At 38.9% G+C, this 13,456-nt stretch overlaps 2 protein-coding genes across 10 annotated transcripts in view; one reads left to right on the plus strand and one right to left on the minus strand.

The window, feature by feature from the left end:
• Firrm (FIGNL1 interacting regulator of recombination and mitosis) overlaps window positions 1-10,295 on the minus strand; it is a 43,942-nt gene extending 33,647 nt beyond the window's left edge. For 6 of the 8 annotated variants that reach the window (XR_010056930.1, XR_010056931.1, XR_001840784.3 and 3 more), the window contains exons 1-6: window positions 10,078-10,287; window positions 6,732-6,771; window positions 5,709-5,797; window positions 3,650-3,754; window positions 2,777-2,917; window positions 1,273-1,435 (exon numbers count right to left, since the gene is read on the minus strand). Coding sequence is in view for 5 of the 8 variants with exons in the window: in XM_008769673.4 (XP_008767895.3) it covers window positions 1,273-1,435; window positions 2,777-2,917; window positions 3,650-3,754; window positions 5,709-5,797; window positions 6,732-6,771; window positions 10,078-10,287 (748 nt within the window). In the remaining 3 variants the exon portion in view is untranslated. Of the gene's footprint in view, window positions 1-1,272; window positions 1,436-2,776; window positions 2,918-3,649; window positions 3,755-5,708; window positions 5,798-6,731; window positions 6,772-10,077 lie in introns of all 8 variants that reach the window. The other 2 variants (NM_001017493.1, XM_008769674.4) reach the window with 2 other exon arrangements.
• A 30-nt stretch (window positions 10,296-10,325) lies between these two features.
• On the plus strand, window positions 10,326-12,499 carry Mettl18 (methyltransferase 18, RPL3 N3(tau)-histidine). Of its 2 annotated transcripts, none has more exons than XM_006250155.5 (2): window positions 10,326-10,459; window positions 11,175-12,499. In XM_006250155.5, exon 2 carries the CDS (start codon window positions 11,363-11,365, stop codon window positions 12,449-12,451), a length of 1,089 nt encoding a protein of 362 aa, XP_006250217.1. In that variant the 5' UTR covers window positions 10,326-10,459; window positions 11,175-11,362; the 3' UTR covers window positions 12,452-12,499. The 2 variants fall into 2 exon arrangements, with proteins under 2 accessions (XP_006250217.1, NP_001020839.1); NM_001025668.1 differs by having other exon boundaries at window positions 10,372-10,551.
• Window positions 12,500-13,456: the final 957 nt, after the last annotated feature.

The raw sequence follows: 13,456 nt of genomic DNA on the forward strand, positions 1-13,456 counted from the left end.
GATCTATAGATTCGATTCTAATTCTAAAACCTGACACTACTAAGAAAACCTAACAAGAACTGCAATCAATTTACTACAACCAATTTACACTTCTGGTTGCATTAGCTAGTTTGTAAAAATGGTTCCAACTGCCCTTCCTGCAGCCACACTGGCTCTAGGTATAGGTCTATGACTGATAAAAGAACAACAATCAAAGGAAATCTAGCCAAGATTTGGTGTGCTGGAACTTGTCCTCCCTTGCTATTCCTAAGAGCCCTAAAGCCATTATAGTGATTGAGTCTGTTAAAATGCTTATATCGTCACCACAAAGGCTTCTGCAAACAGCCAGAAGTGAGTGAAGTTCTCAGCTGCAAATACACAAGTGAGCCAGGTGTACAGAAATTACTACAGAGAATCCCGGCCTAAGTTGCAAGCACAGGTAGGTTACTTACAGAGCAAAAAGTACTGTTTTGTAAGTGCACAAAATCAACCTGTTCTCTTTACACTAAAGTTAGGAATAAAGTCTTTGATTGCCTATATTACTCCATTATTTTTAAGATCCTAGATCATAATGTATTACTGAGTGATGAAATCAATGACATAGGTTATAATCAGTAACTCTGCTTTGTGCTGTTATTTGTGAGACAGGGCTTTACTCTGAGGCTCAAGATTCAACTAGAACTTGCAAGCCCTACTGCTTTAGCTTCCCAATGCTGTGTAGGCCTGTGCTATAACACCAGGCTAATAACTGCGTTAGCAAGTCTGTACAACAAAATAGTAGAACAAAGCCTTGGGCTTAATTCTCAGGAAAGAAACACAAAAAGTTAATAAGGTAATATATGTTAAATTATATATCATTATAATACATGTGTCTGGGTATACATGTATATGCTCATAAGCCCATACATGCACATAAAATTCCAGAAAGAAATTTGAACTCTCTTTTTTTTTTCTTCTTTCTTTCTTCATGCTGTGGGTTAAGAAGTAAAATCTAAAGGTTTCCTCAGAATATAGAGTATCTTAAAGGGTACAGTTACACACATCCTTTATTTGCTAAATCTTTTGTGTGGTATTACCTATTGTATATTTTACCTGGATACTTAGATCTATAATGAAGTATAAAAACTAAAGTTTACAAATTTAAAAAACTAAAAATTTATCTAGGAAGATTTAGATTACTTTTATACATGAGCAAGACAGCATGTATCAATAGAAACATTAGCTTGATGATTTAACCAATTAATCAACTATAGCCATTAGGCACCCTACTGTAATCAACAATTCTTTGCTCACCTTCTACCATTGTCAAAATGCTATTCTCATCTTCTGAAGGGCCCAGGCAAACCATGTCCAGCAGTTCCATCAGCTGCTTCTGGAGAGAATAGGCCTCCTTGAAGAGAGTCTGGAGAAGGTCTGACACCAGGTGTAAGCGCCCAGAATACACAGATTCGCTATTCTGATCACAAAGTATGAAAAGGAGAGAAACAATTAGATCACAAACAGCTCAAAATTCAAATTTTCTTTAATCTAGACTATCAGAGACTGATACAAAATGTAAAAAGTGCACATTTTTTGTACCGAATCACCACACACAAGACTATGACCAATTTGTTATTTAACCAGCAAAACACTGTAGGTTGAAGTCCTTATGCAGGTGAAGGTAGACACATGATGAAACGAGGCCTGTCACTGGACGAGAAGGGAGGAGGGAACAAGTTTTAGAAGGAGAGGGAGAAGCAGAAAGGAGCAGAGGCAACACAGAGGCAGAGGTAAACAATCCTCGCCATGCATCTCTGCATAGATACAGGTTGTTGTGAGTATTTCTTAAGAGATGGATTTCTATAGGTCAATTATCTTATCTAGGTGGGCGGTTTCTATCGTTATCAACTGGTTATGAGGTTATTGTGTGGATGTATTGTGGACTGAGAATTTAACATATAAATCTGAGTGATAAATTACGGTTTATTGAGTCCTGATTTCACCAGGTAGTTGGGAGTTTATACCTTAGCTACCAGGGGGCGGTTGCTGGGAGTGTGGGCAGAGTCTGTGGCAGGAAGCCGAGATAGGTCAGCCACTGCTGGACTTCTAGAACCATGATTTTAGGTTAGTTCCATATGGCTCTCTGGTGATGGAACCAACACCAGAGAGCAACGCCTGGGTCAGAGAGTACCAGAGGGCAAGCATAGAGTGGTGACACACTGGAATTAGCCACCACTGAGATAAAGATACCCAATAGCGCCGTGTGGCCCTATAGTGCCGCACTAGTCTGGGATAAAAGATTAATTTTGATTTAATATTTACCACAACAAAACACTGATAGCAAAAATTGCCTTTGTCCTATAAACTCTAAGCCTTCAAACTTTAAAGGAATGTTAAGATGGACTAAGTTAAGTAACCTCCCACTGCTATCTAACAGAACAATTTCAAGATTCCTATGGTTAAACACAAATATTTACCATTTTTTTTTCTTCAGGAAGGAGAAATACAACTCAGAAAGCCACTTTTTAGTCACCCATTAAATTATGTGTGTCTTCTCTCTACAGAAAAGTCTATCCCAGTAACATCAACTAAAATGTAAAATCTTATGCATAAACACTACAGCCTTCAACTCATAGTAATCCTTCAGCTTCAATCTCCCAAGTACAACATGCATGTATGGGGTACCATCTCTGCTACCAAAAATAAAAAGTGGTATACATACAAACATATATATACATACATACATACATACATATATACATACATACACACACACACACCTACTGATTCCAGGCTATTTCAACTCTATATTACTCACCTTACAGTGTACAAATGTACTTTTAATAATATGCAGGATGAATGAGGGAAGACTGTGGATATTTCCTAGAATGATAGATTCCTGTGTGGCACAGACATGATGAACACATCCTGTAAGACTTCCTATGATCTGCACCATTGTCTAGAAATAAGGGAAAGTTGATTAAAGATACACTTTTGTATATGAAATAAAGGAATTAGACAGCATTCTAAGTGCTGGACCCATAGCACTGAAAAAACACTGTGCCTCTTTGTTTTCAGAGACCTTCACTCTCAGAACATCACTTAGAATACTGACCCAGTTCAGGGTTACCATCTTGATCTGTCTTCTTTTTTTTTTTTTTTTTTTTTTTTTTTTTCCTTTTTTTTTTTTTCGGAGCTGGGGACCGAACCCAGGGCCTTGCGCTCACTAGGCAAGCGCTCTACCGCTGAGCTAAATCCCCAACCCCTTGATCTGTCTTCTAAGATACCTAATGTAACATTTTATAAAAAATTCATAATTTCCATATGTATTTAAGTCCATAAATTTAATTCCAGCATTATGCCATTTCATAAATAATGTATGGACTGTCATTTTGTTTCTTGAAGGTATCACTCTTTAACCATGACTGGCCTCAACTCATAGTAATCTTTCAGCTTCAATCTCCCAAGTACATCATACATTCATCCTACTATCAAAAAAATAAATACAAAGTCACACACACACACACACACACACACACACACACACACACACACACACACACACACTTCCATTTTCTCTTTTCCAGACAGTATCTCCCTATATAACCCAGTCTGCTCTTGATCTCAAGCATCTCCTGCCTTAAGCACATCACACACCCAGCTCCATTCTCTTTCTAATACACGCACTTACTTGTAAAATGTTCCTTATGGTGATCTGGATTTCTAAATTTTGGCTGGAGAGTTCTCTGGCTTCACTAGTTAATTCACATATCATGCCATCAAACAACTGTATAGTCTGTGGAAACAAGTCAGCATATGAACAAGTAAAAGACATCATTAAAATAAAAATAAAGGTGACAGAATGGTCTGATTATTTGCAGTTATCCCTAATAACTAAGGATGTTGAACATTTCTTTAAGTGCTTCTCAGCCATTCAAGATCCCTGTTGTGAATTCTCTGTTTAGCTCTCTACCACATTTTTTAATTGAGTTATTTGGTTTTTCTGAAGTCTAACTTCTTGCATTCTTTAGACATGGATATTAACCCTCTATCAGATGTAGGGTTAGTGACGATCTTTTCCCAATCTCTAAGTTTCTGTTTTATCTTATTGACAAGTGTCCTTTGCCCAACAGAAGCTAAAGCTTTTCAGTTTCATGAGGATCTATTTATCAATTGTTGATCTTAGAGCCTGAGCCATTGGTGTTCTGCTCAGAAAAAATTTCCCCTGGGCCAATGTGTTCAAGGCTACTCTCTTCTATTAGATTCAGTGTATCTGGTTTTATGTTGAGTTCCTTGATTCACTTGGACTTGAACTTTGGGCAAGATGACAAATATGGATCCATTTGCAGTCTTCTACATGCAGACTGCCAGTGAGACCAGCGCCTTCAAAACTTTTGACCCAGAATTGTTCTTGTCTAAAAGAAAAGCAGGGACAAAAATGGAGCAGAGGCTGAAGGAAAGACCATCCAGTGACTGGGCCAATTTAGGATCCAGCCCATGGGCAGGTATCAAACCCTGACACTATTACTGATGCTATGTTGTGCTTACAGACAGGAGAGGCCCTACCAGCAGCTGACAGACAGAAGCAGATACTCACAGTCAACCTTTGGACTGAGGTTGGGGACCCCTATGGAAGAGTTAGGGGAAAGATTACCTCAGGAAAGGGGGATGGGGGAAGAGCACCATCTCAGAGGTGATGGGGAGCGGGGAGAACTCTGAGAGGAGGGGGGGGACTGGGACAGGGCAACATTTGGGATGTAAATAAATAATTAAAGAAAGAATGATCTGATTATTCATTAGTAAAACCTACCTACTATCATAGTTACTCACTGTTCCTAACTTAAAAGTAAACGTAAAAAGTGTTTCTACAATACAGTCCATAAACAATGCCTTGAGTTTGCTTTGCTTTTGATTTCTGTAGTATCAAATGTATTTAATATAAACAGAAAAAATCCATTCAAAGTTCATTTGGGGTAGCAAATGCAAGTACTAGTCTGTTAAATAAAAGACAACAACTTAAATCAACAAACACTCCAGTGGCATTTACAAGGGCATTTCTTGGTAGTGGCAATGAGTTTATACTGAATCTTGAATTAATTCTTTTATATACTTTGTTTGATTTTTTGTTTGTTTGTTTGTTTTGTTTGTTTTGAGACAGGGTCTATATGATCCCAGCTGTCCTGGAGCTCTCTAATGTAGACTAGGCTGGTCTTGAACTCAGATCTATCTACCTCTGCTTCTCAATTGCCAGGCTGTATTCACTTATATGTTGACTAGTTCACCTTTTGAAATATAAGAACCACTTTATAGTAGTAAACTCACAAATAAAAACATCAAGCATCTAGATTTATGTAGCTACTCAGTTATCCGGTCCCAAATTCCGCAATGAGCTGCTATACTACAGAACAGCTTTATATACAAAAAGCCTAGTTTTAATATACCCCTACTATTCTATGAAAAAATCTTAAATTAGTGCAAAGGTTGAACAATTTTTACTATTTATTTGTAACTCAAGTATGTTTGATATACTAGAAAAATAAGAGTTAAGAAAATTATAAATGGGGGTTGGGGATTTAGCTCAGCGGTAGAGCGCTTGCCTAGGAAGCGCACGGCCCTGGGTTCGGTTCCCAGCTCCGAAAAAAAGAACCAAAAAAAAAAAAAAAAAGAAAGAAAATTATAAATGGATTATATAAAGTTGAGATTAGATTTTAATAACTTCTATGATGTATAAATTAACATCAAAACTGTACCTTTGGTAAAATTTGGGAAAACAAAGTCTCTTCTAGTGTCAGGTGGTTCATATGAGGCAAAAACATTTCAACAATGATTTTCAAAATTCCTATAAAGCAAAATAGCATTTTGTAAAACTATCATGTCATGTCAGTTAGTAAGTCACTGCCCTTTATCAAATATGAGATTATGTAAGTAATGTCAACCTAAAGTTTTGAAGGCTTTGATACCATATTCCACAGAGAAACTATTAAGCATTTCAGTGTAAAAAGTATAGTCGGAAAAAAAAAAAAAGAAAACCAAAACAGCAACTGAAGACAAGCTAAAAAGTTACCCAACAGGATCTAACACAATTAAAATCTGTTTTTTAAGAAACATAAGTTTCTAAGATAGTAAAAATTCCAACTTTAACAATTATATAAACAGGCATGCAAAATGACTTGTAGTTTGGCAGTTCCCATCATAACTTTTCTCTGAAAGTTACTTTATCTGTGTACAGGTTTGTATGTGTGAGTGCAGGCACACATATGCCACAGCATGCAGAGACATCAGAAAACAATCAAGATTTCTTATAAGGAGGTCTTAAGAAAACAGATAAAGATGAGAGTAAACATTTTCCAAACGACAAATTTGTCATCTAGATCTAGAGTCCAGACAAAGAGTTTTTTCTAACTTGATAGTATTTTCTAAATGGCACTAAACAAGTTAAGAGGCTGGATGTTATAACAGACTGACATGGTATTGTTATCTTGGTCCTATCACAGCATAACATTGAAATTTTTATTGTGCTAATACATCATCAAAAATTGAATTTAAAACTTAAAAACACTGTAATAGGAAGGAATTGGCTCATTTCATGTAACAGGAAGTTACTGAAATTACATAAAGAAAAGATTAAAGTTGAAGGTAATAGAAATCTGTAAAGTCTACTGGCATACATATACACAATACCATATACACAATACCATATACGCAACATAATCCTACTTACGGATATGGCATACATATACACAATACCACATACACAACATAATCCTACTTACGGATATGTTCAATCCAACTTTCAGAACACTGATACATAGAGTAAAATATAAATTAAGGAATAAATCCAAAAAGAGTGCTTAAATTTACCGTTAATCCCTAAGAGACTGAATTATGCCCAAGTCTCTGGCTTTACCTTATAACTTAACATTTATCACATAAACAAGGATTTTGTAAAAATATTTTAAGGAAGAAATCCTTAAATTACTTAGGGTTAAGGAACTTTCAAACTCAGTTAAGTTATAAAATATGTATGACTGATAGGAAAAAAGTACTGAATAATCCCAAGTTCCAGTTTCAGAAAATCTCCTTCACACTTCTATTTGTATCTGCATTAACCCAATTGTTATTTACATATCTATCTTACCAACCTTACCAAGTAAATCTTCTGCTTGCACGCTGTTACATCTATATACCCAATAGGAGAGGTAATAATAAACATAGCAAAAATAAACTTGTATGTCACTGAGAATTATTAGAAATATGTTATTGTAAAAGAACTCTTATACGTCAAGAAAATGGATACTCATAAATAAAAATAAACCTCTTCTGAACTTTTACTTTGCATATTTTATAACTATAATCGAAAAAAAGTAACCCAAATTTTTCAGTTTAGGAAGGTAGAATCTGTCAACTGGATCAATTCCAGTTTAAATTCAGAAAGCTTGCTACTCCACAATTAGGAATAAGCATGAAAATATTCAGGCTGGACAATATATAAGATGAAAAATATGAAACTGTAAGTGATAAGATTGTGCTCTATCGCACTTTCCTTCCATGTGTCATGTAGAATGAAAGTAAACACTAGCATGCTGAAAATGACTTAGAGACACCTAGGCGTTTCTACTGAACACATATGTGCCAGTCACTACCTGCAGTGGTAAGGACGAAACCAAATTCCTGCCTCTGTACTTGACAGTGCAGTGAAATGGGGGATAGGCAAATACGTTCTTTTAAGGTTCAAATGGTCTCCAGAAAACTGTAAACAGCACCAAATGTAATAGAGTACTAGTCAGTTTTGTGTCAAACTGACAGAAGCTAGTCATTTGGAAGAAGGGACTCTTGAGAAAATGCCTCCATAAAATTTGACTATAGGCAAGTGTACAGTGCACTCCCCACTCCTTAATTGGAAATATCCTTTCTCAAACAATATATCCTAATTATAGTTTCCCCTCCCTCTACTTCTCCTAGTTCCTCCCCACAACCCCTCCATCAGGATCCTCCCTTTCTGTCAAAAACAAGCTTCTAAGAGATAACAAAATGTAAAATAAATTACAATAAGATAAAAAAATATCAAATTTGAACAAGGTAAACCAACAGAAGGAAAAGAGACCAAGAGAAAGCGTAAGAATCAGACCCACTTGTTCACACACTCTGGAGTCTCATAAAAACACTAAGCTGAAAGCTGTAATACAGAGAATCTGGTGTAGTTCTTGTGTATGCTGGGCTTGCTGCTTCAGTCTCTCTGAGTTCATGTGGGCTTTGCTCACTTGAAGTGCATCTTCTTGAGGACTGATGTGGAAGAGCCTAGCTCACTTTGGACAGTATTCACTAGGCTGGTGGTCTTGGGTGCTGTAAGACGACGACTGAGGAGCAAGCCAGTAAGCAATACTCCTCCACAGGTCTCTGCTTAAGTTCCTGTCCTGACTTCCTTTAATAATGCACTGTGATATGGACCCTCAGGTTGAAATAAACCCTTTTCTCCCCAAGATGATTTTGATCACAGTGTTTTAACAAAGCAATCAAAACTAAAAAAGTTAGGTTTCGGGGAACTACTTAAAACTAAGGGTTGTGAAAAAGGCTCCTCTAAGAAAGTAACTCTGAGGAAGACCAGAACGAGAGGCTGAAAGGCTGGGGAACATACTGGCCTGAGAACAAAGACCCGGAAGGAGATCATCTTGATGTATTTGTGGACTGAATGTAGCTAGTTAGGTATATAGGACCAGTCAGGTTCAAACTATAGGGAACCTTGAAGACAAATTCAGAGTGTTTTCTTAAAATTAAGCTACACATAGAGTAGGAGAAAAAAAGTGAATTTTTTTTAACTCTAAACTTTGTTAAGAATGGATTATAGAAGAACTGTGAAGAAACAAGAAAAATTTTCATACTACAGATTATAAAGATTAGAATCACGGTAGAGAACAGGTATATTCAAGGAGTAATTTAGAATCAGAAATAACTATGTTGGTTGCAAAAAGTGTTCAAGGTTTACTTACAGAAGAAAACCTGGAAATGAGATCTGAGTTTTCAGTAGGTAACAAGGTAAGGTAGAAATGGTACTTAAATGTAGTAATGGTGCCTGCAATATTGAAGAAAGGGAAAAATAATACCTACCTTCATTCACTCTAAGCCTAGCAGTCTAGGAGACACACATTACATAAATAAACATCCTCCTGTTCCCAGGAGAAAATTCCATAAAGACAACCTTTGGGGGGGCACACAAAAAACCCAGCACTGCAGACTCAGGTTTGCTGAAAACCCAAGACTAACCTGTTTTGTGGAGCAAGTACCAGGCCAGCCAGGGCTACTTAGCAAGACCCTATCTAAAAAGTAAAACAATCCCATATCCACACATGAAGCATTTAAAACAAAAACAAAAAACAAAACAAACAAAACCAAAAAAACAGGCATTAGCACCACGTTGGAACTTGTTAATGTCTAAGGAATGCCTTCAGTGTGGTAGAAATACTTAAGTTATACTGTGAAACACCATTCCACTAAGTAATTAATGGTCTTTTTAGTTTTTGGACGAGTGAATGTCTGTCTCTGTGTGTGCAATTTTATATAGAAGGTAGGATTAAAGACATAAAACTAAAATCACTTTTTAACATGAAGGGAGTCGACTTCCAAACAGAAAAGCATTACACTAATTATTCTTTGCACCTGACTCCACAAAATTACAACTCGATTAAAACCAGTATCTGAAAGCCTTCTAACTTAAAAGGGAAACCGGCTCGAAAAGGGAAAGCATTTTGTTTACAGAACATCCTTTGAAGATACGGCACCACAAAAAAAAAACCCTACAACTACATCTTGCAGTTCTCACACTTCATCCATTTACGAAGCACCTGCGCTGGACGCTCCCACACTTAGGCAAGTGAGGCCTAGGGGGAAACTTGGGCACACAGAAATAAACAAGTAAGGCATGAGAGCACCAATCATCTTCAAAAGCTCCAGTCGCAATCGCCCGACAATGCCAGGCGCACCTACGCCTCAACCCACGGTCGTCCTCGCTCCCTCCAGGGTCACTTAGTATAAGAGGGTTCGAGTACCGGCCACAGACCGCCCGTGACCGGGAAACCACCAGAAGGCTCGCGACACGCCCCCCTCAGCACCCTCCAAGGATATGAGGAGCCGGGGCAGCACCGAAGGCAGCTCCCGACGGCATATCTCCTCCGGCCAGCTGCTGAGTTCCTCCAGCATGACCCCATTCGTCGCCACCGCACCGTTCTGCGACATTCTTACGCCCCCGGAGACGAACGAATTCGCAAGACTCCCGCCACAGCTTAGAACGCCTTCCCAGAAGGCTTTGAGAGAGCTCCGCCCACACCAAACCATAGAGAGGAGGACTCTCGCCCCCAGCCCTCGGAGCCCTCTCTAGCTGTTGGAGGACTCATGTCGCTGGTGTTCACTGTGAGCTGAAGGCAAGCTTCGCCAGGAGTTCCTTATGCGGCTGGCTTCTTTCACCCTGACGTCTGACTTTTACCGTGCAGAGACCAGAAGTCCTCAGGTTTGATATCCTCAGTCCCGGGGGACTTTGAGACTACTCGTAATCTCAAGAGTGACTTGGGCTGTAGCCAGGATTGACTATTCCACTGTGAGGTGAGTTCGAGTGTAGGCATGATTTCACTGGCGCGCATGCTTCCGTTTGAACAGCTCCTGCCAAGTGAACAAAGATCGCACCGTCCAGAAAAGTGCAAATTAAAACGGGTCTGGCATATTGCCGGAAATGTTTTTATACAAGCGATTATACTTTCTATAGTCCTTAATTCATCCCTCCAGTCACATAAGATTTAGAACTACGTACACATAAATATTCCGTTTGGATGAGTTTGCACACACCAGATCACACCTGTGTGTGTGTTTGAAAATGGATGTCCCACTTACCCAAATAAGACCTTAAACTGTTTTGCGAGGCTGAGATGAAGATACGTCGGAAATTTAGAGTATAGTATTCCTGGGCACAACGCAGCTAAACGACCAAGTAGCTAGGCTGTCCTGTCTAAATATCTTGGACTTTATTGTTCTGGTGAAGGGGGTTGCTGCTATAGCTGTTCTTTTGTTTGTTTTTATGTCTTATCTTCTACTTTTAAATACTTAAGGCATCTGTGCACTTTTCTAAATCACACACACACACACACACACACACACACACACACACACATACACAGAGCCTATTTTTCTCTTTCTTTTAATCATTTTCTTTTTTTCCCCTCCCTTTCCAGGGCTAAATTGAAAAAGGAACAAAGGCATCTGAAACGTCTTTGGAACCCCCTCTGAATATATCTGGTGGTGTATAAGCAGCTAACAGACATTGGGCCCAGCAGAACTAATTGACTGTGTGGTCTCTTATGCTATTAAATTCTTTTTGGAAGTTGAAGCATCATCCTTTGATTAAAAACTGTGTGCAGGGATGGCCTTTCAATTCAATTTCAGTATAGAAGAAGATCTGGAAAATAAATTAACTTCCCTCGATGATGGAACTTGTGTGTTAAAAAGTCAGAAAGGAAAGGAGGACAAAAACCAGTCTACAGAACTGCCGGGCTTGCCTCAGGATCGCTTGTGGAAATGCTCCTCGCTGGGAAGTGCAGCTTCCTCTGAAGACACTGATAGCCCACCCAGTACCGCTGACAGGTCAGGTGTCCCAGAAGCATGTGAAAAACAGCCCTCCCTGAAACCTGCTAAAGAACACGTGATACCTAAAGATTGTGATCAGGTCTTAGAAAATAAGGTTTTGGAAATGCTGCCAGGTTCCCAGCATGTTAGCACAGCAGTAGTGAAAACCATCTCTTTGAAAGAGAAATTCCCTGGAGAAAACATAGTTTCACAAAGCTTTTCTTCTCATTCTGATCTGATTCCAGGTGTCTATGAAGGAGGCTTAAAAATCTGGGAATGTACCTTTGATCTCATGACTTATTTCACAAAGGCCAAAGTGAAATTTGCTGGACAGAAAGTGTTGGATCTTGGCTGTGGGTCTGGGTTGCTTGGGATAACTGCATCCAAAGGAGGGGCTAGAGAAGTTCATTTTCAAGATTATAACGGTTTGGTAATTGATGAAGTGACCTTACCTAATGTAGTTGCTAATGTCCCTTTGCAAGGTGACAGCAATGGCATAAATGAGCCAGCTGGGAAAAGACAAAGGAAGTCAGAAGTAGCCCAAGAAACATGTAAGTGTCGGTTGTTCTCTGGGGAGTGGGCTGAGTTTTGTAAGCTTGTATTAAGTGAAAAACTGTTTGTGAAATATGACCTCATTCTCACTTCAGAAACCATTTATAATCCAGATTATTACAGCACATTGCATGAGACACTCCTCAGACTATTGAGTAGGAACGGCCGGGTGCTTTTGGCCAGCAAAGCACATTACTTTGGTGTTGGTGGTGGTGTTCATCTCTTCCAGAAGTTTGTAGAAGAAAAGGGTGTGTTTGAGACTCGAACACTTGAGGTAATTGATGAAGGTCTCAAGAGGTTTCTGATGGAAATGACTTTTAAGTGCCCCAGTTAATATGCATATAACTCAATGGCATAATGAATTAAAAAGAATACCCCAGAACTTGTGACTGTTCAATTTCTATTTTACTGTTAGCTTTTTCTGAAAATATGGTGTTTGTATGTTTTTGCTTACTGAAATAATAAGCCAAGTATGGTAGTATCAGCCTTGTGTTTTCTATGTAAAACTACAAATTTCCCTGAGAATTTAAGGAGCCCTTGAATCACTCTGTGGGAAAAGTCTTTCCCCATCTTCATTCTATTTGTCCTCTCTACAGTCTCTAACACTCCATAAACATGTTCCCAGGGAATACTCCGACTCCTTACCAAGCTTATGAATCTCTCTGCAGTCTTTGTTAGTTCCTTGTCTCCCTGAAGCGCCTGGCTAGATCGTTAAGGACTTGTATCCCTGAATAATACTGACCTCAAGCATTTGGTCAAAGGCCTATGTTAACTCAGAAGACTTTATTGATTTGCATTATGTCAAAGTGTTAGCACACTAGGCAATTGGCTGCATTAAGTTAGATGGAGTGGTTTGTATATGCTTGGTCCAGGGAGTGGCACTATTAAAGGGTGTAGCCCTGTTGGAGTAAGTGTGTCACTGTGAGTGTGAGCTATAAAACCCTCATCCCAGCTGCCTGGATGTCAGTATTCTGCTAGCAGCCTTCAGATGAAGATGTAGAACTCTCAGCTCCTCCTGCACCATGCCTGCCTGGATGCTGCCATGTTACTTGCTTTGATGATAATGGACTGAACCTCTGAACCTGTGAGCCAGCCCCAATTACATGTTGTCCTTTATAAGACTTGCCTTGGTCATGGTGTCTGTTCACAGCAGTAAAACCCTAACTAAGACAATGAATAAGCAAAAATCTGTTACAGTGTGAACGTGACTGGGGATGCAGCTTGGTGGTAGAGCATTTGCTAGCGTGCAGAAGACCCTAAGCTCCATCCCAAAACCGCAACAACCACTAAAAGTGTACAGGTGGTAACGGAAGGAACAGTACTTGAAGTTACTCTCTCA

The sequence above is a fragment of the Rattus norvegicus genome, chromosome 13 (assembly GCF_036323735.1).
Source record: "Rattus norvegicus strain BN/NHsdMcwi chromosome 13, GRCr8, whole genome shotgun sequence".
In the NCBI taxonomy this organism is placed as follows: domain Eukaryota; kingdom Metazoa; phylum Chordata; class Mammalia; order Rodentia; family Muridae; genus Rattus; species Rattus norvegicus.